The sequence below is a fragment of the Callithrix jacchus genome, chromosome 8 (assembly GCF_049354715.1).
Source record: "Callithrix jacchus isolate 240 chromosome 8, calJac240_pri, whole genome shotgun sequence".
Lineage (NCBI taxonomy): Eukaryota > Metazoa > Chordata > Mammalia > Primates > Cebidae > Callithrix > Callithrix jacchus.
Window position 1 is genome coordinate 55,261,285 of NC_133509.1, and position 23,716 is coordinate 55,285,000.

The following is a 23,716-nucleotide window of genomic DNA, read 5'->3' on the forward strand; positions in this document are numbered from 1 at the left end:
GCTGAGAAGCCCCACATTTTGCCATCTGCAAGCTGAGACACTGGTGATGGAGTTCCAGTCCAAACCCAAAGTTCTGAGAATCTGGAGAGCCAATGTCATAAGTCCTAGTCTGAATCTAAAGGCCCAAGAACCAGAAGCACTGATGTCCAAAGGCAGGAGAAGATGGATATCTTAGTTCAAGCAGAGAGAGTCCATTTGCCCTTGCTCTGCCTTTTTGTTCCACTTAGGCCCTTAACAGATTGGATGATGCCTACCTACATGGGTGAGGGAGATCTTTATTCAGCCTATGGATTAAATGCTCATCTTTTCCAGAAACACTCTCACACTTACACTCAGAAAAAATGTTTCTCCAGGTATCTGAGCATCCCTTAACCCAGTAAACTTGACACATAAAATCAACTATCACAAGTGCCTAGAGGCTCAATTTCCTGTGTTCCTCCCTTAGACACTAAAATGGGATCTAGCAGTCCTTGGCTCTAGGCCCTCATTTACATTGATAATTAGGAGCTCGGCTCTAAGTGTAAAGACAGAGCTAAGGAATAAGAGGAGACTAACAGACTGGACTGGAGTAAAGCATGCAAAGAGCAATGGACACTCTCCCTACCATTGCCCATCACTACTCTTTTTCTCATTTTCAGAAAGTTTTAAGCAATAATAATAATAACAACAAGATGTTAAGAAGTTTGAAGAGAAGAAGATAATTGTTATTTAAACTGGACAAAGAGGCTTCTTTCACCAGACGGATCCTCCAGCCTCTCTCTGAGGTGACGTATTCTCAGATGCAGCCACATTTACTAGAAAGTGAGGAAAATAATTGTAGATAATTGTGACTATTCTCAAAAGTGAGACATTGTTTGTAATTGTGTAAATACAAACATCTAAGCTAAATTAAACTAAAGACGTGGGAATTCACACAAATAACACTGGACGACTGAAATGTCCTTTTTCCTAAATATATAAAGGCTTTATCCTGAGCTGTCCACATCTGGATCTATGCAGTGCCTTGTAAGAAAGAATAAGACAAGTGAAATAGCCATATACATAGCCCTGGAAAGACGTACTGCATAAATGTCTGAAAGGGATTTGTGTTCCCTTGGTGCTAAATTGTGCCACAAGAAAGAAAATTCCAAGCTGAGAAACCCACATCACCATACCAGAGCCACTGACTAGATTGAAGCACTTTTTATTCTTTCTGGTGAACTAGAGAATCACATGAATTGTGTCCTTGGAGGACACTGCAGGCAACCATTTTCTGTTCCTCTTGGTGCTGGTCATCCTTCCACTGCAGGCATTCATATTCATAACACATTCAAGGCATGCTAACTTGTGGGACCTGCATGGGATCACATCCCAGTGCACTGTCTGTGAACCTCGCCTATGGTGCCTTTGTGGGGCATTAGGAAAGGAAGAAAGGAAGGTGGGTGATTAAAGTGAATGGAAGCAAAACTGCCATTCTCAACTTTGATCTACAAGGATCAGTATGGAGACGATTATATCCTCCCACCGTAAGCTCTCAAAGAACACTCTGCTAGAGTGGTACGACAAAGACACCGTCCTCATTAAGGAGACTTGTGTTTAGGTGGCTCCACGAGATCATTTATAGTATAAGGAATAAGTTTTTGTATTTCATTTTGCCATGTGCAAGTGATAAGGACATATCCCCTCCTATAAAATGATTCGTATCGACACATTGGTATGTCAGATGCTTCTGTTAAATTACAATACACTCCTTCTACTAGATTCTTGCTCCTGTTACATTTCCTAATCCCATTCTTACATGGCACAAATCCGTTGTAACAGGTTTTTTCCAGCTCATCATATTGCATAAGAAGGAAGTAATGTTCTGTCACACAACTGTGTTTGTAGTAAACATTTTTTCTCATTATTTGATAATTACAGTAGCCACTATCACCTAATGGCATTCCAGGATTAACAAGGATACGTCTTTTGACTTTTTCTTTGCTAGGTGGTCTGGTGGGCCCTGTACTGTGAAATTCTACCCAAAAGTCTTCAAAGCCTTCTGTACTTCTATATGCTGGCAAATAATAATCTTCATAATACACCTCTTGAAACTGCAGTGGTTGCAGCAGCAATAGAAGCAGAGGCAGTGAGTATGTGGTGATCAGCATTCTCATCACGTTTCCTGTAGACAAGAGATAAGATATGTTCTATTGCGATAATGTGCTTGCTTCAATTTCCTGTGCGGGGCACATTTATGCCATTTATTGCCATTCTGGGCTCTAAAATATTGGACCATTTTTAAAATGGCCAACTCATAATCTTTCTGAATATTTCTAAATTATTGACAAAAATGACCTTACTAGGCCTACAGTCAACCTAGAGCTGTAGTAAGAGAAGAAAAGGTGAAAGGAAAGAGAACGAGAGAGGGAGAGAAATGACGGTAAGGAGGAAGAAAAGGAAACAAGGACAAAATGGAGCAAGAGCGAGATTAAGGAGTGAGGAAAGGAGAAAGGAAATCAAGACAGCAGTGGGGAGAAAGAGAGGGAGGCAGAGCGGAGGCTCACATGCTCCTTCCGGCTGAAACAAATGCATCTTTTCCCTTTCTAGGAGTTGAGAACTTGCCCTGAAAAGAGCCGTAAGTGATCCATGCTCCCCTTTTAAACATTCTAGTTGATGAGAAAAATTCCTTAACAATGTCTTGCTTTATCTTCTTGCTCTTATCTGGCCATAGATGCCCTTGGGGAAGGGGCTGAGCAAGGTTCAAGTTCGAGCAGCTGAGATCAATACATTCTTGAAGTCCCCCTGAAGTAAAAATAATGATACACGGTAATAGCTAGCATAATGAGGAGTTCTGTGCAAACACTAGACTAAGCACTTTAAGTACGTTATTACCATTATCTAAACAAACCTATAATAAATATTTTTAGTATTGTTGTAACAATAAAAGTTGCAAAAAAGAAGTGTGACGTTATTAACATCTCTCTGTGAAGGGAAGTTGCTTAAAATCTTACATTAGATCTGGCAGACTCCTGGTTCAAGCCTACTTTTGTCTAATTTCCACACATCTGTTTTTTTGTTTTGTTTTGAGACAGTTTCATTCTTATTGCCCAGGCTGGAGGGCAATGGCATGATCTCTGCTTACTGCAAGCTCTGCTTCCCACGTTCAAGCCTCCTCAGCCTCTGCCTCCCGAGTAGATAGGATTACAGACATGCACCACCATGACTGGCTAATTTTTTGTAGTTTTAGTAGAGATGAGTTTCTCCATGTTGGTCAGGCTAGTCTTGAACTCCCGACCTCAGGTGATCTGCCCAACTTAGTCTCTCAAAGTGCTGGGATTACAGGAGTGAGCCGCGGGGCCTGACCTCCACACATCTGTTTTTAACTGCTATTCTATGGCCTCTGTCAGTCTGCTTTCTCTTCCTAAGATTAGACTGTATCTCCCTCTCTAGGCTGTTAAACACAATGACTACTGAAATGGCCAGTACTAAAACTGAATTTGAGTGCTTTGACAAACTGATCCACATTCCGTGAAGAACCAACTGGTTTATTGCAGAAGCAATCTCCTGAGTTTTCTTACCTTACCAGGCTCTTTGTAAAAGAAGTCCTACTTGGTGACAACCTGAGCGATTTTCTAACAGTCATAATCTGGAGACCTTGATCTCCAGGAGATGAAGGTGGAGAGCCTCCTGTTCTAGGCTAGATATATGTGCGTAGAAAGGTTAGAGAATGATGGAATTAAAGAAAGGTGGGTGTTGGGGGACACATCAGAAAGTGGAGACAATAACAAAGTTGAGTGTAGGAGTGCAGAGAATGGGAAAAAAAAGAAAAAGCTGCCTAAAACGGTGAGGGGAGAATGGGCACTCTGGGGTAGCTGTGTGCCACACTGTCCCTCCTCTCCCTGCTTTTCCTCCCATCCCTGCTTTCACACTCTCATCAGTGTCCTCCAGGAAGTCTCTTCAGAAGAGTGATCCTATGGTGACAGGCCAGAGAGCTCAGAACATATTCCCATGAGAGCGTGGAGCCTCTGCAACATCTTGAGCTGGAGAAAGCACGGACAGTACACGTGGGAAAGCAGAATTCAGGCAGCTGTGATCCTGCCCTTTCTACTTTCCGAGGACATGCACAGGGCCCGTCCGGAACACTTCTTCGTTTTTTAAATCTGCAACCTTCTTAATCCTTGATTTATGAATTCAACTTTTGATTTCATTCTTCTCAAAACCCTTTCTCATCTCAAAGTATATGAATTTTTTAATAGTCTGTTCACTTACTATTGATTTTTAGAAGTCTTTCAACCATCTGGAATTTATTTTCATGGATAGTAAGAAGTTAGGTGTGGTCTTATTTCATATGGTTTATACATAATCTCAGCACCAATTATTTGGGAAAAAAATCTATTCTCTCATTCCTACTTTTAAATGCTACTTTCTATGTGTAACTATTCTGTTTCTGAACACTTTAGTGTGTTTTGATATGCCAATAGTATGCTGTTTTGCTTATTATCATTTTACTGTGGTTTTTTTTTTTGAAATGGAGTTTCGCTTGTTACCCAGGCTGGAGTGCAATTGCGCGATCTCAGTTCACCGCAACCTCCGCCTCCTGGGTTCAGGCAATTCTCCTGCCTCAGCTTCCTGAGTAGCTGGGATTACAGGCACGCGCCACCATGCCCAGCTAATATTTTGTATCTTTAGTAGAGACAGGGTTTTACCGTGTTGACCAGGATGGTCTCGATCTCTTGACCTCGTGATCCACCTGCTTCGGCCTCCCAAAGTGCTGGGATTACAGGCTTGAGCCACCGCGCCCGGCTACTGTGTTTTTTTGAGTCATGATCTCACCTGGTTGCCTCAGCTGACTCAGAACTCCTGGGTTCAAGGAATCCTCCCACAGACCACCAAGTAGCTGGGACTGCAGGTGCACTCCACTGTACCTGTACTTATTATCATTTTATGAAACATTTTGGTATCTCATAAAGCAATCTACACTCATTCCTCTTCTTATTCAGATATTCACTACGGAGATAAACAGAAAGCAGATTACAGGGTGCCTGGGGTGGGTGGTAGAAATGGGGATTAACAACAAATGGGAGAAAGAGAGAGAGAGAGAGAGAAGCAGTGAGGGAGGGAGGGAGAATCTCACACAGCAGAAACGCCAGGCCTACCTGTGGAATGTAGGTTTCTTGGATTTTTCTCAGTTCTCACTAATTGAAATTTCTGTGGATGATCTATAAATTTGCATTTTAAACAAATTTACAAGGTGATTCTTAGCTTACTAAAGTTGAAGAAGGAATTTCTTAATATGCTTTAAAATGAGCTTGTGATAAAGCAAACATCCTAAAACAGTGGGAAAGTGTTTGGCCTTTTCAGTAAACGTCTTTGGAAGAAGAATGGGATGAGTTACTTCCTCTTTCTGACTATTGTGAATCATGTTGCTATGAACATGGGTGCACAACTATCTTTTCAAGTCCCTACTTTTCCTCCCTGCTTGTAAATTTGCTTGGAAGTTTTATTGCAACTTAGATTTGCCGACTGAGAAAGGCCTGAGAGGGGTTGTCTAACTATTCTCTCTCCTAAAATGCAAGTTCTGAGCCCCAGATCAGAACTCTATATTTAACCACAGCCATAAGAAGTTTATAGTAAGAAGAAAAAACTGGAATGAGTAATGGGCTTGTAGGTGGACCAATATATTTCAGAAGTATTATTAAGTGGTATTTAAAATTTTAAAGTTTAAGATTAAAATTTAAATTTAAAATTGGTTTAAATTAATCTTTTATTGAACAGCTTACACAATGAAGCCTTAATAAATCATGATCATATAATAATTATATAGCCTCAATCACAAAAGGAAAAACTAAATTAAATCTTTTAAATTGGTGATAATTATAATAACTTACAAACTCAATGCTGATGAGAGTCTGATGAGATGTTTCTGATCAGAAAGAAATTATTATAATTTTTTTAAATTTGAGAAATATAATAAAAAGAATAGTTGATACTTTCCTCTAGCATTTCAATAGCTACGATTGTAAGTTGCCATAATTTATATTGAAAGACAGCCAGCAAATTTTACTTAAAAGGGAAAAAATTGTAATTTTAAAATATAAATATCCAAAAATGTGGGAAAGGAAAAGGCTACATTGAGTCTGATATGTTCATAGAAATGACAATAAACATTGCAACAATAATGGCTATTATTATAAGAGCTAATATTTATTGACACCTCAATATTGTATATTCATAGAATTGCATATTCTTAGAATGGGCTATTTTTTAGAATTTACAAATATATTAATCAAAATTTTAGATCATCTGAGAAACAAGAATAGAAAAAAGAAAAGAATTAAAAATTTTAGAGATACAAAATATTTTGTGATATAATATTATAGTATTAGGACTCTCTGGGTGACAGTGAGAAAAATTCCAAACAAATTACCTTAGATGCAAGAGGCACTATATTGACACAGAAGTTGGAAGTCCAAGAGGTAGGGCAGGAGAAAGAAATCAAATTCTTGACTAGACTCTTGTTTTTTCTCTCTCCCACTCTATTCTCCTTTGTACACTAACTTTATTGTCTTGTAGGTTCTCTCCATGTAATGACAGAGTTAATCATTGCCACCTTTGTGGCCTTATATTTAGGGTCACAGTAGGAAGTGCCATTCTCTGCCACCTTCACCCAACATGGAAAAGAACTTTTCTGATTGGCCATGCTTCTGTCATACGAATAAATCCAGGGATGTGGAGCACTCTGATTGGTTACCTGAAACACATGTCCTCTTTGAGAAGTAAAGGTAAAATTAAAACCCAACAGAATTCCAATTGTCGACAGAAAGGCTGTTACCTATTACACAAAAAAGGAATGGAGATGAAATCCAAAAGTAATAAAAGTGCTTTGCTGTTTAGCTGGGGGAAAATCAAAATACTCTATCTACAGCATGTTCACAATTAACAGAAATATAGATACATGGGAAAGAAAAAAAAAGAAAATTTTAATGTTATTTATGAATGACTTATTTGGTTTTTTTTTACTTTAATCTTTAAAATTGTCAGTTTTACAAATTCAAACAAATAAAATGTCATTGAAGAAGTGAAGTTTTCAGATCTGGATTGGACATGTTCTTAAATATTGAGTGCTAATTTTCCAGACTCCCACATTTTTACTTTTTTTTTGACTCCCACATTTTTATATCAGTAAACCCACTTTTCATCAGCATCAGAAAAATCTATTCTTTAGTTTGAGTGGTTGAGAAAAGATAGATTATACAATTTCAATCCTTAGAATTAGACTAACCTTTGTGAATAAATCTCAGGTATATCTTAGTTAAATCCAGTTGAAAAATATAGGTTTTAACCAGCTTTAAATTTTCAGAAACATTATGAGGCAATATTTATGCCTCAAATCTTCACAGCCATGATTTAACTGAGAATGGTATCAGGATGGGAAAATCTGGAGGAAAAATGTTATTCTTGTGAGTAAGTAAGAGAATCAGCAAGTTCACTGATAGAGCACATCTTTTGCTCTATTGAAGACATTTCCTCCCTTAGGGCCACTATAAAAACTTAAGTGTCGGAGCTTTAAGCAGCGCACATACTAGACATACAAAAAACAAGTGTTTCTAAATAACTGAAAATCAACCTTCAGAGCATGAAGAGAGTAATTTTCATATATGAAGTCAAAGCAGGTCTGGGTTCACAGAAATCTCTTCAGAATTTACGGCAGTTTTTTGCAAATTTATTTTTACTCATATCTTATTTAGCTTTTTTAATTGTACAATTCCTCAAAATTTTTAAAAGACTTAGATATTTATTTTTCCCGTAATGGCAGCATGAGTCCAGAAGGCATAGACTGAGATGTGGACTCTGGTTTTGTTTGATTTCATAAGTTGGTATTTCTCAGGGATCAGAAATAGCAGGAAAATTGAAGTATGGAATATATGAGAATAGGCTATCTCCTAGATTTGGCATTGGAAAAGGAAGTAAATCTGGTGAAATGGTAGGTTCTATATTAAGAAAAAAATAACATAGATGCTAGTTTTCATGTCATGCATACACATACACACACTTCACAATTTATGATGAACTAGAAATCAAAGTAATATTTTAAGAACAATAATAAGGATATTGAATTAAAATATAGCAGAATATTTTTAATCATTTTTGAGTAAATAAAAGATGTTCTTATTAAAAAAGACAAGAGCACAGGCATAAAGAAAATCACTGACTTGATTACACACACATAAACTGATTGCATACCATATACATGAGTGCACAGAAAATTTCACCATGAACAAATAAGAAAATAAGAATCTCTAAAGTCACCAAATATAAGATTCAAATACCACAAACAGCTTAAAAAATACTTTCTAAACATGTGCAGTGTGAACGAGCTTCTCATACTCAGATGTAAACAAAGTGTTAATTTCTCCTCTAAATCCATCATATCTGTACCAAAACCCCAACTACTGAAGGTGGCAGTGAAATTTATCGCAGTTATTATTCTAGGTGTCTTCCACCTTACAGAACTGGAGAAACCCGGGAATCTGAAGCTGTCCCAGTACAAAAATTTCAGTACCTTTACATGTGAGTGTTGATTGGCATCATCAAAGTTTCTCTTTCTGTTATAAATGGCCTTACTCTTGAGCAGACTTTTTCCTCTGCCTTTCAGGTATCTAAGAATTTAATCCTATTAACTTCCACTTGAACCATGAAGGCCCAAAGATATGACAACTTCTTGTGTTATAGAAACCAAGAGGTTCTCTCTTTTCTAGTCTTCTACAGCAATACAAACTAAATGCCAGTCTAATACGACAAGGTAGAAAATGTCACTTTAAGAGGGCTGTATAACATGGTTCATATCACGTTTGCCGCCAGTCTTGATTCAGACTGTATTCATCGTGAGCCAGTCACTCTAGTCTCTTCCTTCCTTCTTCTGGGTCTTTATGTCTGTGAAGAGAAACTAATGGGTCTCAGTCTGGTGTAGCCCCAAGCAGCACCTGAGGCTCCCTATACTTTTAGGGAACCAAAATATTTTAGACCTGTCTTTAAAAAATAAGAGAGAGAGAGAAAATTAGCAAGATGATAGAATAAAGATTCTCTGGTATCACTCCCTCCCCAAAAATATAACTAGAAACTACTCAAAGACAAGAATATCACCCTGAATCCCTGAATACAACAGAACTTGGGAGATAAGTGGAGAAACCCCCTTGGTACACAAAATCAAAACAAACCACCACCAGTAAGAGAAATAGCCATTTTAGACAACCCTCCCCCCAACCACCTTTTTTAAATCCTAATCAGCAGAAAAATGTGAGAAGTCAAGACTGGCCTAGCTTCCCAGCCTACATCTTTCTCCCGTGCTGGATGCTTCCTGCCCTCAAATATCAGACTCCAAGTTCTTCAGTTTTGGGACTCAGATGGGCTCTTCCTCCTCAGCTTGCAGATGACCTATTGTGAAACCTTGTGATCGTGTGCATTAATACTTAATAAACTCCCCTTTATATATCTAGCTATCCTATTAGTTCAGTCCCTCTAGAGAACCCTGACTAATACAGCTCCCTGCAGCATTCAGCAGTGGAATGTTGATCACATGTTGACCACTATTCCTTCTAAAAGGATCAAAGGGAGTAGTGACTATTCCTATTAGCCATACTAGAAAAAGTAAAACATAATAGGGCATTAGACAGAGCACTCAGGAAGCTCTGTCCTCAGTAGTGGTTGATAATTAGCCCCAGACTAAGCACTTCTTCAGAGCTACCTAACAAACCGTAAAATTGAGATCCAAAAGGATTAAAGTGGTTCCAAGCAGCTTAACTGTATCCTTGAACAATATTCAAGAAGATTTATAGGAATTATACAAATATTCCTTCAAGGTAAGCCAACAATGTAGAAATCAAAACATCTGAAATCCAATCAAAGATTACCAAGCATGTAAAAGAACAGAAAAACACAAACCTTCATGAGGAGAACAATCAGTTAATGGAAACCGAACTGTTTACAGTTACAGAAGAGTTACAAACTTCAGAATTAACAGAGAAACAGTTACCACAACTGAATTCCACATGGGCAAAAGGATAAGTTGAGTTTTAGATGATAAAAATACAAAACCAAATCATACTTTTAGAGTTTAAAAACTACGATATGTGAAATAAGCAAATAAACAAACAAAAAAGCACTGGTTGCCATTAATGGCAGATTAGAAATTGTGAAAGAAAAAATAATATACAGTAAATGCAAGTGGTTCTAGAGACTCTAAAGGGGAGAACTGGAGAAATTAAAAATATTTTGAAGATATAATGGCCAAAAGCTTCCAAAATTTCATGAAAAGTATACACTCACGGATACAAAAATCTTAGCAAGCTCAAAGCACAAAACATGAAGGGAATATACCAAGGTATATCAATGCTCAAAGTGGTCAGGGAGAAAACAGTGATAGGGAAAACCTTAGAAACGATCTCATAATAAAAGACATGTTATGATCAGTGCCAGGCACAGTGGCTCATGCCTGTAATCCCAGCAGTTTGGGAGGCCAAGGCAGGTGGATCACTTGAGGTCAGGAGTTTGAGACCAGCCTGGCCAACATGGTGAAACCTCATCTATACTAAAAATACAAAAATTAGCAGGGCATGGTGGTGCATGCCTGCAACCCCAGCTACCCTGAAGGCTGAGGTGGAGGAATGGCTTGAAACCAGGAGGTGGGGGTTGCAGTGAGCCAAGATTGGGTCACTGCACTCCAGTCTGGGCAAGAGAGTGAGACTCTGTCTCAAAAAAAAAAAAGTGTTATGACCAGAGAAACAAAGGTAAACTTGACATTAGGTTTTTCATCTGAAATAATATAAGAAAGACTACAATGTAAAAGCATCATTAAAGTTCTGAAAGTATGAAAAATGAAATTCCTGCAAATTCCATACTTTGCAAAATATCTTTCAAAACCTCAAGCAAAATAAACACAAAACATAAAGAATTTATCACTAGCAAATCCGTGTTGCAAGATATATTTTAAAAAGTTATACAAGTAAGAAGAAAATGAAGATCTACATCTATATAAAGGAAGAAAGAATGTTATAAAAGTTAGCTATGTATGACTTTTCTCATTACTGCTGGGTGCAGTGGCTCACACCTGTAATCCCAGGACTTTGGGAGGCTGAGGTGGGTGGATCACCTGAGGTCAGGAGTTTAAGACCAGCCTGGCCAACACGGTGAAACCCCATCTCTACTAAAACCACAAACATTAGCCGGGCATGGTGGTGGACATCTGTAATCCCAGCTACTTGGGAGGCTGAGGCAGGAGAATCGCTTGAACCTGGGAGGCGGAGATTGCAGTGAGCCAAGATTACGCCACTGCACTCCAGCCTGGATGACAGAGCAAGACTCTGTCTCAAAGAAAAAAAGTAATTATTATATACAGTATAATGTGGTTTACACCATATGTAAAAGTAAAATGCATGACAATATAAGCACAAAATCTGAGAGGAGATAGTAGTATATTATTGTAAGGTTCTTATGCTATAGAAGTAGTATATGAGTTGGTGGCCAGTTGCAGTGGTTCAGGCCTGTAATCCCAGCACTTTGGGAGGCCAAAGTGGTTGGATCACCTGAGGATAGGAGTTTGAGACCAGCCTGGCCAATATGGTGAAACCCCATCTCTACTAAAAAAACAAAAATTAGCTGAGCATGATGGCTGGTGCCTGTAATCCCAGCTACCTGGGAGGTTGAGGCAGGAGAATCACTTAAACCTGGGAAGTGGAGGTTGCAGTGAGCCGAGATCATAACACTGCACTCCCGTCTGGGTGACAATACCAAAACTCTATATCATGAGAAAAATAATAATAATAATAAAAATCCGTTGAAAGTAGGCTGTGGTAAATTAAAGATGTGTACTATAAATCCTAATGCAACCATTGAAGTAACAAAACAAAGAGTTATAGCTAAAAAGCCAACTAAGGAAATAAAATGGAACATAAAAAAGTACTTGATATGTCTAAATGAAGGCCAAACATATATCAAAAAACAGAACAAAGAATAGATGGGATAAATCCAAAAACAGCAAGACATTAAACTCAGACTAACCATATCAATAATGTATCATTAAATGTAAATGGTCCAAACACACCAATTAAAAGCCAGATGTAGACTGGATTTAAAAAAAGAGGACTCGACTGTACACTATCTATAATAAATGTATATTATATGAAAACACAAAGAAATTAACTGTAAAAGGGTGTGAAAACATACACCATGCTAATGCTAGTCAAAAGAAAGCTGGAGTGGTTATATCAATACTAGACTATATAGATTTCAGAATGAAGAATATTACCCAGGTTCGAGTCATTTCCAAATGATAAAGGGATCCATTAATCAACAGGACGGAACGATTCTAAACACTTAAGCCACTGAAAACATGGCTTCAAATTATGTGATGCAAACATGGAAAGAACTGAAAGGGGAAATGGACAAATCCATACTTGTAGCCTGAATTTTCAATATCTATTCTCAATAACTGGTAAATCAGGAAGGCAGAAAATCAGCAAGAGTATTGAAGACTTGAACAACTTTACAATCAACCTCCCCTAACTGACACTTAAAGAATGCACAGTGACAGCAGAGTACACAATTTTTTCAAGTGCACATGGATCATCCGCCAGGATATACCATATTTTCTGCCATAGTGTAGGTCAAGCAAAAAACCAAAAGGGAAGTTAGGAAATATTTTGGTCTGAATGAAAATAGTAACAGCATAACAAAACTTGTGGGATGCTATTCCAGCAGTATTGAGGAGAAAACTGATAGGCACTATACATCTATGTTAGAGGCAAAGCATGCCTATGATAAAAGACTATTATCCAGAAAACTCAACAATAAAAATGCAAATAGTGCAATTTTAAAATAGGCAAAGTTTTTTAACAGACATTTCAAAAAAGAAGATGTATGAATGGCAAACACATAAAAAAGATGCTCAAAATCATTAGTTTTTAGGGAAATGCAACTTAAAATCACAATGTGATACAGATAGACACCTATCAGAATGGCTAAAATTAAAATGACTGACTTTAATAAGTATTGGTAAAAATGTTGGGGAACTGGATTTCTCCTAGATTGCTGGTAGAATTGTAAATGGTAAACCAAATTTGGAAAGAATCTGCCAATTTTTACAAAAAAAGGTAAACAACATTCACAACGAAGTCCAGCCATTCCCTCCTAGGTATTTCCTCAAAAGAAAATAAATTTTTCTGCAGGCACTTTCTCACTTAGAGATAAAAAATAAATAAATAAATAAAAGAGTAAATAAATAAAATAAAATTTACGTTCATATAAAGACCTTTACATGAACACAGACAGCTTTATTTGTAATTGCCAAAATCTGGAAACAGCCCAGATTTTTACTGTTTATTCATTTATTCAGGTAGATGAATAAATAAATAGTGATAAAACCATTTAATAAAATGTCACTCAGCAATAAAAAAGGAATGAATTATTGATACACACAACAACATAAGTGAATCTCAAAATGATTAAGTGGATTGAAAGAAGCCAGACAAAAAATAGTATGTAGCATATTAGTCAATTTCTATAAAATGGGAGTTACCCTATAATGAAAAGAAAGTAAATTGGCCAAGAGCAGTGGGTGGCTCATGCCTATAATCCCAGCATTTTGGGAGGACAAGGTGGGCGGATCACCTGAGGTTGGGAGTTCGAGACCAGACTGACCAACATGGAGAAACCCTGTCTCTACTAGATAAAAAAAAAAAAAAAAAAAAATTAGCAGGGCATGGTGGCACATGCCTGTAATCCTACCTACTTGGGAGGGTGAGTCAGGAGAATCGCTTGAACCTGGGAGGCAGAGGCTGCAATGAGCCAAGATCATGCCATCACACTCCAGCCTGGGCAACAAGAGTGAAACTCCGTCTCAAAAAAAAAAAAAAGTAAATCAGTGGCTGCTTGGGGTGGGGACAGGAGGACTAACTTAAGGACATAAGGAAATTTGGTGGGTTTTGGGTATGTTGACTATCTTGATTGCAGTTATGATTTAATGGGTATAGATTTATGTGCTTTTGATATTAGACTATGTAAATATGTGCAGTTTATTGTATGTCAACTATACCCCAATAAAGCTTTTTTAAATATCAAAATATGAAGCCATATAACAAATCTTGGGTGGTGATTTGCTGATCATTTGTCAAACCCTTAGAATTTTCAGCTTGAAATTCTTTGCCAGGGAGAGAAGACAAAGTCTTGGCCCCACAGAAGTTGGGGAGCTGGAAAAGGGATCACCATACAACTTGTGGGTTTGAAAGATCTGAGGGCAGATCAAGAAAAAAAAAAAACATATATATATATATGACCATGATGTGGCAGTAGCACACAAGCTTTAGTTGGGTGGTGCTTGGACGAGTTTGTACCTGAGTGAAGTCCCTCCTAGCAGGAGATTTTCCATCACTGGGGCACAGAGGGGAGAGTATTCAGAAGAGGGAAAGGAGAATCAGAGAGGGTAATTATGTGTCTAGATGATGTCGCTCAGCGAAACAAAGTAGGCCCCCATGTTCCACAAGCCCTGCGTTAGCATGTGGACTATTCTCACAGGGGCTGAAACCAAGACTCATTGAATATTGGCCTTTAAATGAAAGTCTGATAATTGGCCCGACTCCAGGAATTTGTTCAGCTTGTCACTTTATACCCAAATAGTGAGCGTGAATGCAAGACACACAGAAAAGAATACATAAAGTTGAATGGTGCAAAGCCTAAAAGGAAAATAAAATACGAAAGTCATGGCAGTATACAAAAGGGAGCTGTGTATTGAGGGCACAATCTACTCAAGAGAAGAAAGCATGGAAGTTGGATGAGGAAGGGATATAAAAGGATAAAAGGGAAAGGTAAAAATAGCGGATGTGGTTTTGCATGCCTGTGACCTTAGCTACTTGGAAGACTGAAGTGGCGGGGTTACCTGCAGTGAGCTGGGTTTATGTCACAATTTGTTTGAATTTAGTGTTGATCCCTATTGAATGAAATTACTCTGAGGATAGATCCTATTGTTCCATCTCAGTTATACTTTTATCTGCAAGATTTTATTTTTAATTAGAAAAGAGGAGGTTGGAGAAGGGAGTGAAGGAAAAGCACTGAAAAGGAAAGAAAAGACAGCAAAACCTAGGAAGAGGGATAGGAAAAGGAACTGGAATTCAGAAAATATATGTAGAAACCTAAAGGATACATTTCACCCGCTTCAAGGTTTTGCCCAGAAAATGTTACCAAGACCCAACAAATCATATGCTAGGGACAACCTACCTGTTCCTGTTCAGTTTCTATTCAGATGTTGAGGGCTCAGTTTACCTGGTAACACCCAAAATTCTATGAAGACAACAAGGACCACAGAATTACCACAGAGAACTAGAAAAAGAAACTCAGCTGAAAAATAGCCACCTAAGATGGAAGAAGCCATGAGATGGGTACGCTTTGCCTACTCACAAGGTTGCAAAATGCCCTTCACTTATGATTATCCCCCACCCCCCTCCTAAATCTGATCAATCAGCTAGAACTTGATGGTTACAGAAGACAAAGCTAAAAAACTAGTACAAGTGCACCTTCTTCTTTGATATGAACTTGAACTATGTCCAAATAAGCAATGAACAGCTGAAGTCTCTCAACTGAAAAGATCAGGACAGAGAGTGCTCTCTACAGCTTGTGACCCACTCATGCCTTCTCTAGGTCACTGGATGAGTCTCTGGCTCTCACTTCCAGGATTGAAATGCCATAGCTCAGAATTAGTGATGACATAATCTGGCCTCTACTTTCCAATTGCCCCTTATTTGTTACTACTTCACAATACAAATTCTCCCCTCCAACATTGACTATAATATAGCCATTTCCTATACTACCTAAGAAATAGAACTCAGACTAATAGATTTGGAAAGAACTTGAAAGATTATCTAATTCAAGATCCTCCCTTTCCCAATGAGAAAACTAATGATAGAGAAGACTTCATGAAATCACCAGAATTAGGAGCCTCTCTTTCTCTTCCTTCTCCTTGTAGCTATAAGGATACTACACCCATAGCTGAATGTGGGGAAACTAAGCAATAAGTTCGATTGTAAGAACTAAAAAGAGAAAGGAATTAGTAGTCTGGCTCAAAGTCCTCTCTGTTCCTTCTGGAGATGCAAAGAGAAGATCACTGAGCTCTGAGAGTCTCAGTCCCCTGGGAAATCCTTATCCATGCCGCTTTAAAGTCTTGAAGGGAAACAGTTTCAGACCTTGCTTTATTTCAAGACACAAAAATAGCTGCTGAACAGGAACAAATGCAGCTTGAGTTGTATAAGCCATCTTTTAAAAAGACCCTAAGAGGTGATCCCAGTTGCTTCTCCAGCTAGGAGCAGGGCTAGGATTAGGCTGAGGTTAATGAGACACTCATTCCAAGACCAAAATTTAAGAGAGTACCACAAAACACAATAATCAAGATAAATAATATTTTAATGCAACATTTTTAGAAAATAAATTTTGATTGATTGATTGACTTTGAGACAGAGTCTTGCTCTGTTTTCCAAGCTGGAGTGCAGAGGCATAATCTTGGCTCACTACAACCTCCATCTCCTGGGTTCAAGCAATCCTCCTGCGTCAGCCTCCCAAATAGCTTGGATTACAGGCATGCACCACCACACTTGACTAACTTTTGCATTTTTGGTGGAGACAAGGTTTCACCATGTTGGCCAGGCTGGTCTTGAACTCCTGATCTCAAGTGATCCACACACCGCAACCTCCCAAAGTGCTGGGATGACAGGTGTGAGCCGCCACACCTGGCCAGAAAATAAATGTAATGCAAAAAAATACCTGATGAACAAATGCTAAAATTTTAAATACCAGGATCTGACCCTGCACTAGTAAAACTCATGTAACTCATCTTATCCTAATCCTAGCCTTGTCAGATTGGATCTTCAAAATTTTGTGATAGATATTTTGAGGATCCAAGATTTTTGCATTAATTTTGATTTTTTTAAAATACTGAGATCAAGGCCAGGTGTGGTGGCTCATGCATGTAATCCCAGCATTTTGGGAGGCTGAGGCAGGTGGATCACCTGACATTAAGAGCTTGAGACTAGCATGACCAACATGAAGAAACCCTGTCTCTACTAAAAATACAAAATTAGTCAAGCATGGTGATGCATGCCTGTAATCCCAGCTACTTGGGAGGCTGAGGCAGAGAATCACTTGAACCTGGGAGACAGGTTGCGGTGAGCCGAGATTATGCCATTGTGCTCCAGCCTGAGCAATAAGAGTGAAACTCCATCTCAAAAAAAGAAAAAAATGAAATCAATTATATTTATCTAGGTTACTAGGTTTTTGGTTTTTTGGTAGCCTCTTAAATTTTACACCGCAAGTGAGTTTCTCACTTACTTTGTCTTAATCCCAGTTCTGTCTCTCATGAAATGACCAGAGACAAGAGACAAACAAATTGAAACATATGTACAATTTATGGTTTAATTCAGTAAAGATTCTTTTATTGGAGCAGAATAAAACAACCCAAACTCAGCAATACGGGAAGGATAAATTCCTTACCAGCGCCTTCCCCTTCTCCTCAAGGCATTGCCCCATGTCCACGTTCAGGTCTGCCTCAGGGACAGCCAGCTCCAATACCATTGAGAAAAGAGAGCTCAGACTCAGGCACTGATCTTGAGTTATTTAATATATCCCTGGAAACTATCTGGCCCCAACTCATCACAAGTGATAAGAACAAACCCCTCTACGGGGAAATAGCGGTACCTACAGGCAGGGTATCTTGTGCCTTCAATGAGCTGACAGACTGTCATTTTGAACTTTGTCTCACTCTGAAAGCAGAAAGTGGATGAAAGGTTTTGACAAGCTACCTTCTTGGGAGAAGTGCAAAGACCATTGATTTTTCGAGGCCTCTCATGGATGAAGACATGCTCCTTTTTACAAGTGTGGTCGGGCTCCCTGATGATTCTTTGTATGATCATGTGGTTGCAGTACCTTGCCGGAACAGGAACACCTTCCTGAGGGTAGTCCACATGCAAGTGTTCTAAGGTTGATATCACTACTTCATTATTCATCTCATTTTCCCAGAACAGAAGCACCAAGAAAATGATCACCATTATCACCATCAGAGGTGAGAGTGCCTTCACATCTTTGGCTTTAACTGCTGTTGAGTAAGATAAGACAGAAAGTAGCAAAGGACAGTCAGATTCCTCCTGCTCCAACTTCTGGCTGCTGCCCCATTTTTGGAATATTTTTTTTCCTTCTCTCTGCTAAATAAAATCACGCTGACCTTGCAAGATCCAGCTGGAGGCATAGTTCCCCAAGAAAGCCCTTTCTGACTATTTCAGCTCTCAGAGTCTGATACTGAGCTGTTCTCTAAATTATTCCTGTTGTGTTTGTTTTGTTTCTACAAGTTCTTTGACAGCAGATACCACATCTCTTATTTCTCAAATCCTTCAAAGTGCTCAACATAGAGCTGGACATATAGAAGGTGGTCAAGGTTATTCAAATGCCTGAATAACCGTCTTTCCCATAATTTTCTCAACCCTAACTCTACCCAATTTACATGAATTTAGTACCTTCTACTCATCTGTTCTTCCCAATTCCTTCCAAGTCCCTCCCTCTGTCAGTCCTGCTTGGCTCTGAGCTAGCTCCTCTCACCTGTCATTTTTCTGGTGGCTCTCACAGGTAACATAGCCTTTTGATCGTGAATTTGAGAAAATTGCTTGTGTCTTGCAGTTCCCTGAAGATAACTATTAGAGAGCCAGTTGAATGTGGGGAGGGCCGAAGTAGAAAGAGCAGAAAGGAGGGACCTGCAGAGGGTGTGCTTAGGCACCACTGTGGAGGGAGACAAGTTACCTTCAGCAGGAGAGTCAGGTAAGGCAGGTCCTGAATGTGTTCTCATTAAACAAGTGTGGACTTTTCAGAACATTTAGTGAAGTCCAGTGTGTACCAGCCACAGTACTGTCTCTGTTCTAAATTTTTAGTCAGTCCTTATGACAAATACATGAAAGTTTTCATTTCATTCACAAATAAATGAGTTGCAGAAACGTTAAGGTGGAGATGGGAAGTGAGAAAGAAAGCAAGAGTCCCACCCTGTCAGTGCCAAACACTTGAATTCCAGTGTTAGCAAGTTTCATTCCCACGTGGTGTCCAGGACAGGACAAAAACAATTCCCTGGTAATAACATTAATCTTGATAAAGCCCTGGTCTTCTGAGGAGCATGGAAATAGTTCCCAAACTGCTGAACATTGGAATCAACTGGAGATTTTTTTAAAAATTGTGGCTTCCACCTTGATACATTCTGCTTTAATTGATATTGTGGGTGACCTGGGTTGGGGATTCTTAAAGGATTCCCAAGTGATTCTAACATACAGCAAAATTTGGGAACTACTGAACCATGGTATACATGGGAAACCTACATGGGAGATCAGTGAATAGGGCTTAGTAAAAAGACAGTGGTTCAAGGTATTGAGACAAGAGAATCCTTTTTGTTGCTATCATCTCCCAGTGAGTTGATACAAGAATTGGCAAATGGACTGAGTTTTACTACCTCATGCCCTGAAGTCATTTCTCTTCCAGACCAACGGCTACAAAATCTCCTCTGTGCATATCTGTATCTTTCTAATTGGTAATAAGAAAATGATTGCAGGGTAAAAAAATTATTTAGGAAAAACAGAATCCTGGAAAAGACTTCAAAGAATGCATCCCTTTCTATACAACAATGAAAGCAGAATTTCAAATTGTGCAAATGAGCAAAAATGTCCATTCTGGGTGTCCTTTCAGAATTCAGACTATCCTGTTTTGTATATGTGTTACCCAATGCCACGAAGTTATAAGTGCATGCTTAATTTTTGACACGATTTTCAATTAACAAAATTTGATTTTGTACATCTTGCAGTAACATTTCCAATGTATAAAGAGAAGTGTATCTATGAACTGTAACATGTTTGTTATTTCCTGCCAGAACTTTCAAGTAGCTGAAGTACAGATGCTTTACTAAGTGTACAGGCAGAGAAGCAATCCCTGTTATGAAGATTTTTCCCCAAAGGAGGCAACTGAACTGATCCCTAGAGTATTATACTGCAGAGGAGTTGAGACTGAGTCCAAATGTTAACTAGTGTGGCAGCTTGGAAGAAAATATTTGCAATACCTAAAACCACCTAAGAATTAGCATCTACATATAAGGAACTCCTTCATGTCAATCCTAAAAAGACAGGAAACCCCAGGGGGGGAAAAATTCTCAGAGAAAAGCCAATTTCAGAAGATGAAGCCAAAATGGGTAATGAGCAATGCTCCACTTCATTAGTAATCAAAGAAATGGAAGGGAAAATAACAAAGAGAGAGTTTATAACCGTCAGATTGAAAAAAATGATTACCAAGAATTAAAAAACAGATACCATCAAGCGCTGGTAAAAACACTGCTGGGCATAAAAACTGGTGTGGCAATACTAGAAAGTAACCTGGAAATGTTTGGTAAAATTAAGAATTTGACCTGAGACCTCGTAATCCCACTCCTGGGTGTAGACTCCAGCCAAACATCACAGTATTGTTTCTATATCAAATTAAAACTAATTCAGAATGGGTGCAGTAGCTAATGCCTGTAATCCCAGCACTTTGGGAGGCTGAAGCAGGCAGATTACTTGAGGCCAGGAGTTTGAGACCAGCCTGGGCAACATGGCGAAACCCTGTCTCTATAAAATAAACACAAAAATTAGTGGGGTGTGGTGGTGCATGCCTGTAGTACCAGCTACTCAGGAGGCTGAGGTGGGAGGATCACTTGAACCCAGGAGGTAGAGACTGCAGCGAACCAAGATCATGCCACTGCACTCCAGCCTGGGTGATAGAGTGAGAGTCCGTTCCACAAAAACAATTAAAACTAAGTTTGAGTCTTTTGGTTACTATATGTCCAGATGAAGTAGAGAGATTAGGGCCTGTACTTTTCCAGAACAAGCTGCTCCTGATCTTGGGCAGGACATGCTCTGATGAAGCCATCAACCTCAGCCCTGCAGTTACAGCACTGTGCTATGCACATGGGAAGCCCTGTTCCCCCTTGGGGGGTAAACAAGTCATTTATTGCTTTACAACTTTCCTCCTGTGTCTGAAATGATTGCCACCAGGCAATAGCCCAAGGAAGACCAGGCTAAGGGACCGTTTCCTAAGCATGTGGTTCTAACAACTTCTGGGTAGGCCTGTGCCTTCAGTTTTCCACTTCTGAGAATACTTTGATCATAGCCTATCTGGCTTCTCCTGTGTGTCCCCAGGCTCAGCCCTCAGTATTTCCCTTTGAATTCACCTTGGAGAACAACCATTAGCCAGCCTTCCCCTATGGCACCTCCTAGACATTCATGTCTTTCATTGCACTCCCAGGCTTGAAATAACATGAATAATTGTACCCTGACCCCAAATAATCATGAAGGCTCTAAAGAACCCAGATGTGTTACCAACAGAAACTCCCTTTTCAGAAGCACCGGACTGGAGCAGAATGAGCAGTGAGCTGAGAGTCATGAAAGCTGGATTCCTGGCTTGACACAGGTCCTTGCCACTAACTAGCTCCGTGACCCTGAGCTTCACCCCATGGGCCTCACTGGCTTCCTTTGAAAGTAGCCGGGAGTTGGCAGAATTGGTGGGATGGAGGAGGTGAAAACAACTCATAGTTTTAGAGGTGAAAAAGCCCCTAAAAAACCCCTCAGACTGTACCATTCTCTGAAGCAGGGCTCCATGCGTGTGTATTGGAAAGCTGAAACATAGCTCCCGGGGGCTTATTGTCAACCCCATCTCACCACAGTCATCTTTTCAAAACATAAATCCAGTTACGTGCCTGTGATATCCACTTTCACCATCTAAAATGTGTCAATGGCTTTTCATTAGTCAGAAGAAAATGACCACAGCCCTCACCTCTACCTACCAGGCCTTGCATAGACAGCCCCACCACAAACCTCTCTCTCCGTCTTCATATTCTTGCCACGCACTCCTCTTTTTAGTTCCCTCAATTCCTCAGGCTTCCTTCCAACTCAAAGTTTTTGTTTGTTTTTGTTGCTGTCGTTTGTTGTTGTTTTGAGATGGAGTCTCGCTCTATTGCCCAGGCTGGAGTGCAGTGGTGTGATCCCAGTTCACTGCAACCTCCGCCTCGTCAGATCAAGCGATCCTCCCACCCTGCAGCCTCCCAGGTAGCTGGGAGTGCAAGTATGCACCACGATGCCCAGATAATCTTTGTATTTTTACAAGAGATGAGGTTTCACCATGTTGATCAGGCTGGGCTCAAACTCTTGACCACAAGTGATCCACCCACTGTGGCCTCCCAAAGTGCTGGGATTACAGGCACGAGCCACCAGACCCAGCCCAACTCAAGGTTTTTTCTTTTTACTTTTTCCTTTCTTTCTTCTTCCTTTTTAAACATATCTGGCTCTCTCACTGTGGAGTGTTTCTCACTCCACTCATCTTCCCCATTCTGCCTGGGTGAACCTATACAGCCTCCCTTCCTTCCTCCTTAGACAGGTCTTCCCAGAAAATCCAGAGTAAGTGAAGTGAGGTCTGCTTTGCTTGCATGAAAGCATGTAATTTCCCTTGTGGTCCTTATCACTAACATAATAAATTTATTGTATCTCATAGCTTTAAAAAGTCGTCTGACTGTTCCATGAGGGCAGAGACAACATCTTTCTGGTCTCCTGTAGAAATCTCTGTTCTAAGCACAGTGCCGGAATACAATAAATGTTCAACAACTATTTGCTCCTTAAATATTGAGTTCCTGAAATAACGTAGTATGATGGCCTAAAAGAGCTATATTTTGCTCTTTATAGTATCAGAGAGGTTTTCTTTATAAAACTCATTCAACTTTTTTGAAGTTACTTTAGTGGAACCAAATAGCTTCCTATGGACATAAGATCAGAAAGATCAATAAAAGGACAGAAAAATGTTGATTAATTCCTCCTTACTATTCAAGGCCTTAAATCTAGTATTGTACTCTGAATCTCTTTTCGGCTGTTAAAGACCCAGTCAGGGCTGGGCGTGGTGGTTCACACCTGTAATCTCAGCACTTTGGGAGGCTGAGGCAGGCAGATCACAAGGTCAAGAGATTGAGACCATCCTGGCCAACATGGTGAAACCCCACCTCTACTAAAAATACAAAAATTAGCTGGGTGTGGTGGCGTGCACCTGTAGTCTCAGCTACTTAGGAGGCTGAGGCAGGAGAATTGCTTGAACCTGGGAAGCAGAGGTTGCAGTGAGCCAAGATTGGGCCACTGCACTCCAGCCTGGTGCCTGGCAACAGAGCAAGACTCTGTCTCCAAAAAAAAAAAAAAAAAAGCAAGACCTGGTCGGGGTTTGCTTTATTAAGTGTACAGGCAGAGAAGTGGCTGCCAGCTCTGCTCTGCTTTGCTTTGCTTCTGTATCCATGAGATGCCATCTGCCTTCATAAGCAGTTCAGCCTTGTTGCGGGAGCACCGCTTCCCTGGACAACAACACAGCTCTCTCCCATAGTTCCATCCCCATCCTATGCACACAGAGAATCAGCAAACAGAAGTGAGGCCCCTGGAAATTGACAGTTTCATCTACAAAGTCTTCGAGACCCTAAATGGAAGACCCACACAGTACCTGCTTTATCCACAAGGGGCAGATTCCAGTTGGACTTCACAAAAGTGTGAAGGGTGCCTAAAGCAGAAACCCTTGCCCTATTCACACGTATTTTGTGACCTGTCCCTGTCCCATACATTCCTCCTTCTATCCTCCAAGCACACCAGCAATGTTTTCTTAGGACTCATGCTTATCTTAGATGAATCTTGGGATTCAT

The 23,716-nt window shown here is 39.6% G+C and overlaps 2 protein-coding genes across 2 annotated transcripts; both read right to left on the reverse strand.

Moving 5' to 3' along the window:
• Window positions 1-1,167: 1,167 nt before the first annotated feature.
• On the reverse strand, window positions 1,168-6,559 carry RNASE9 (ribonuclease A family member 9 (inactive)). The gene has a single exon (XM_035262181.3). The coding sequence runs from the start codon at window positions 2,133-2,135 to the stop codon at window positions 1,560-1,562; it is 576 nt and encodes a 191-aa protein (XP_035118072.1). The 5' UTR covers window positions 2,136-6,559; the 3' UTR covers window positions 1,168-1,559.
• Window positions 6,560-17,403: 10,844 nt separating this feature from the next.
• On the reverse strand, window positions 17,404-18,685 carry RNASE12 (ribonuclease A family member 12 (inactive)). The gene is made up of 2 exons (XM_017977468.5): window positions 18,589-18,685; window positions 17,404-18,091 (listed from the first exon to the last, which is right to left on the reverse strand). Exons 1-2 carry the CDS (start codon window positions 18,620-18,622, stop codon window positions 17,610-17,612), a joined length of 516 nt encoding a protein of 171 aa, XP_017832957.4. The 5' UTR covers window positions 18,623-18,685; the 3' UTR covers window positions 17,404-17,609.
• Window positions 18,686-23,716: the final 5,031 nt, after the last annotated feature.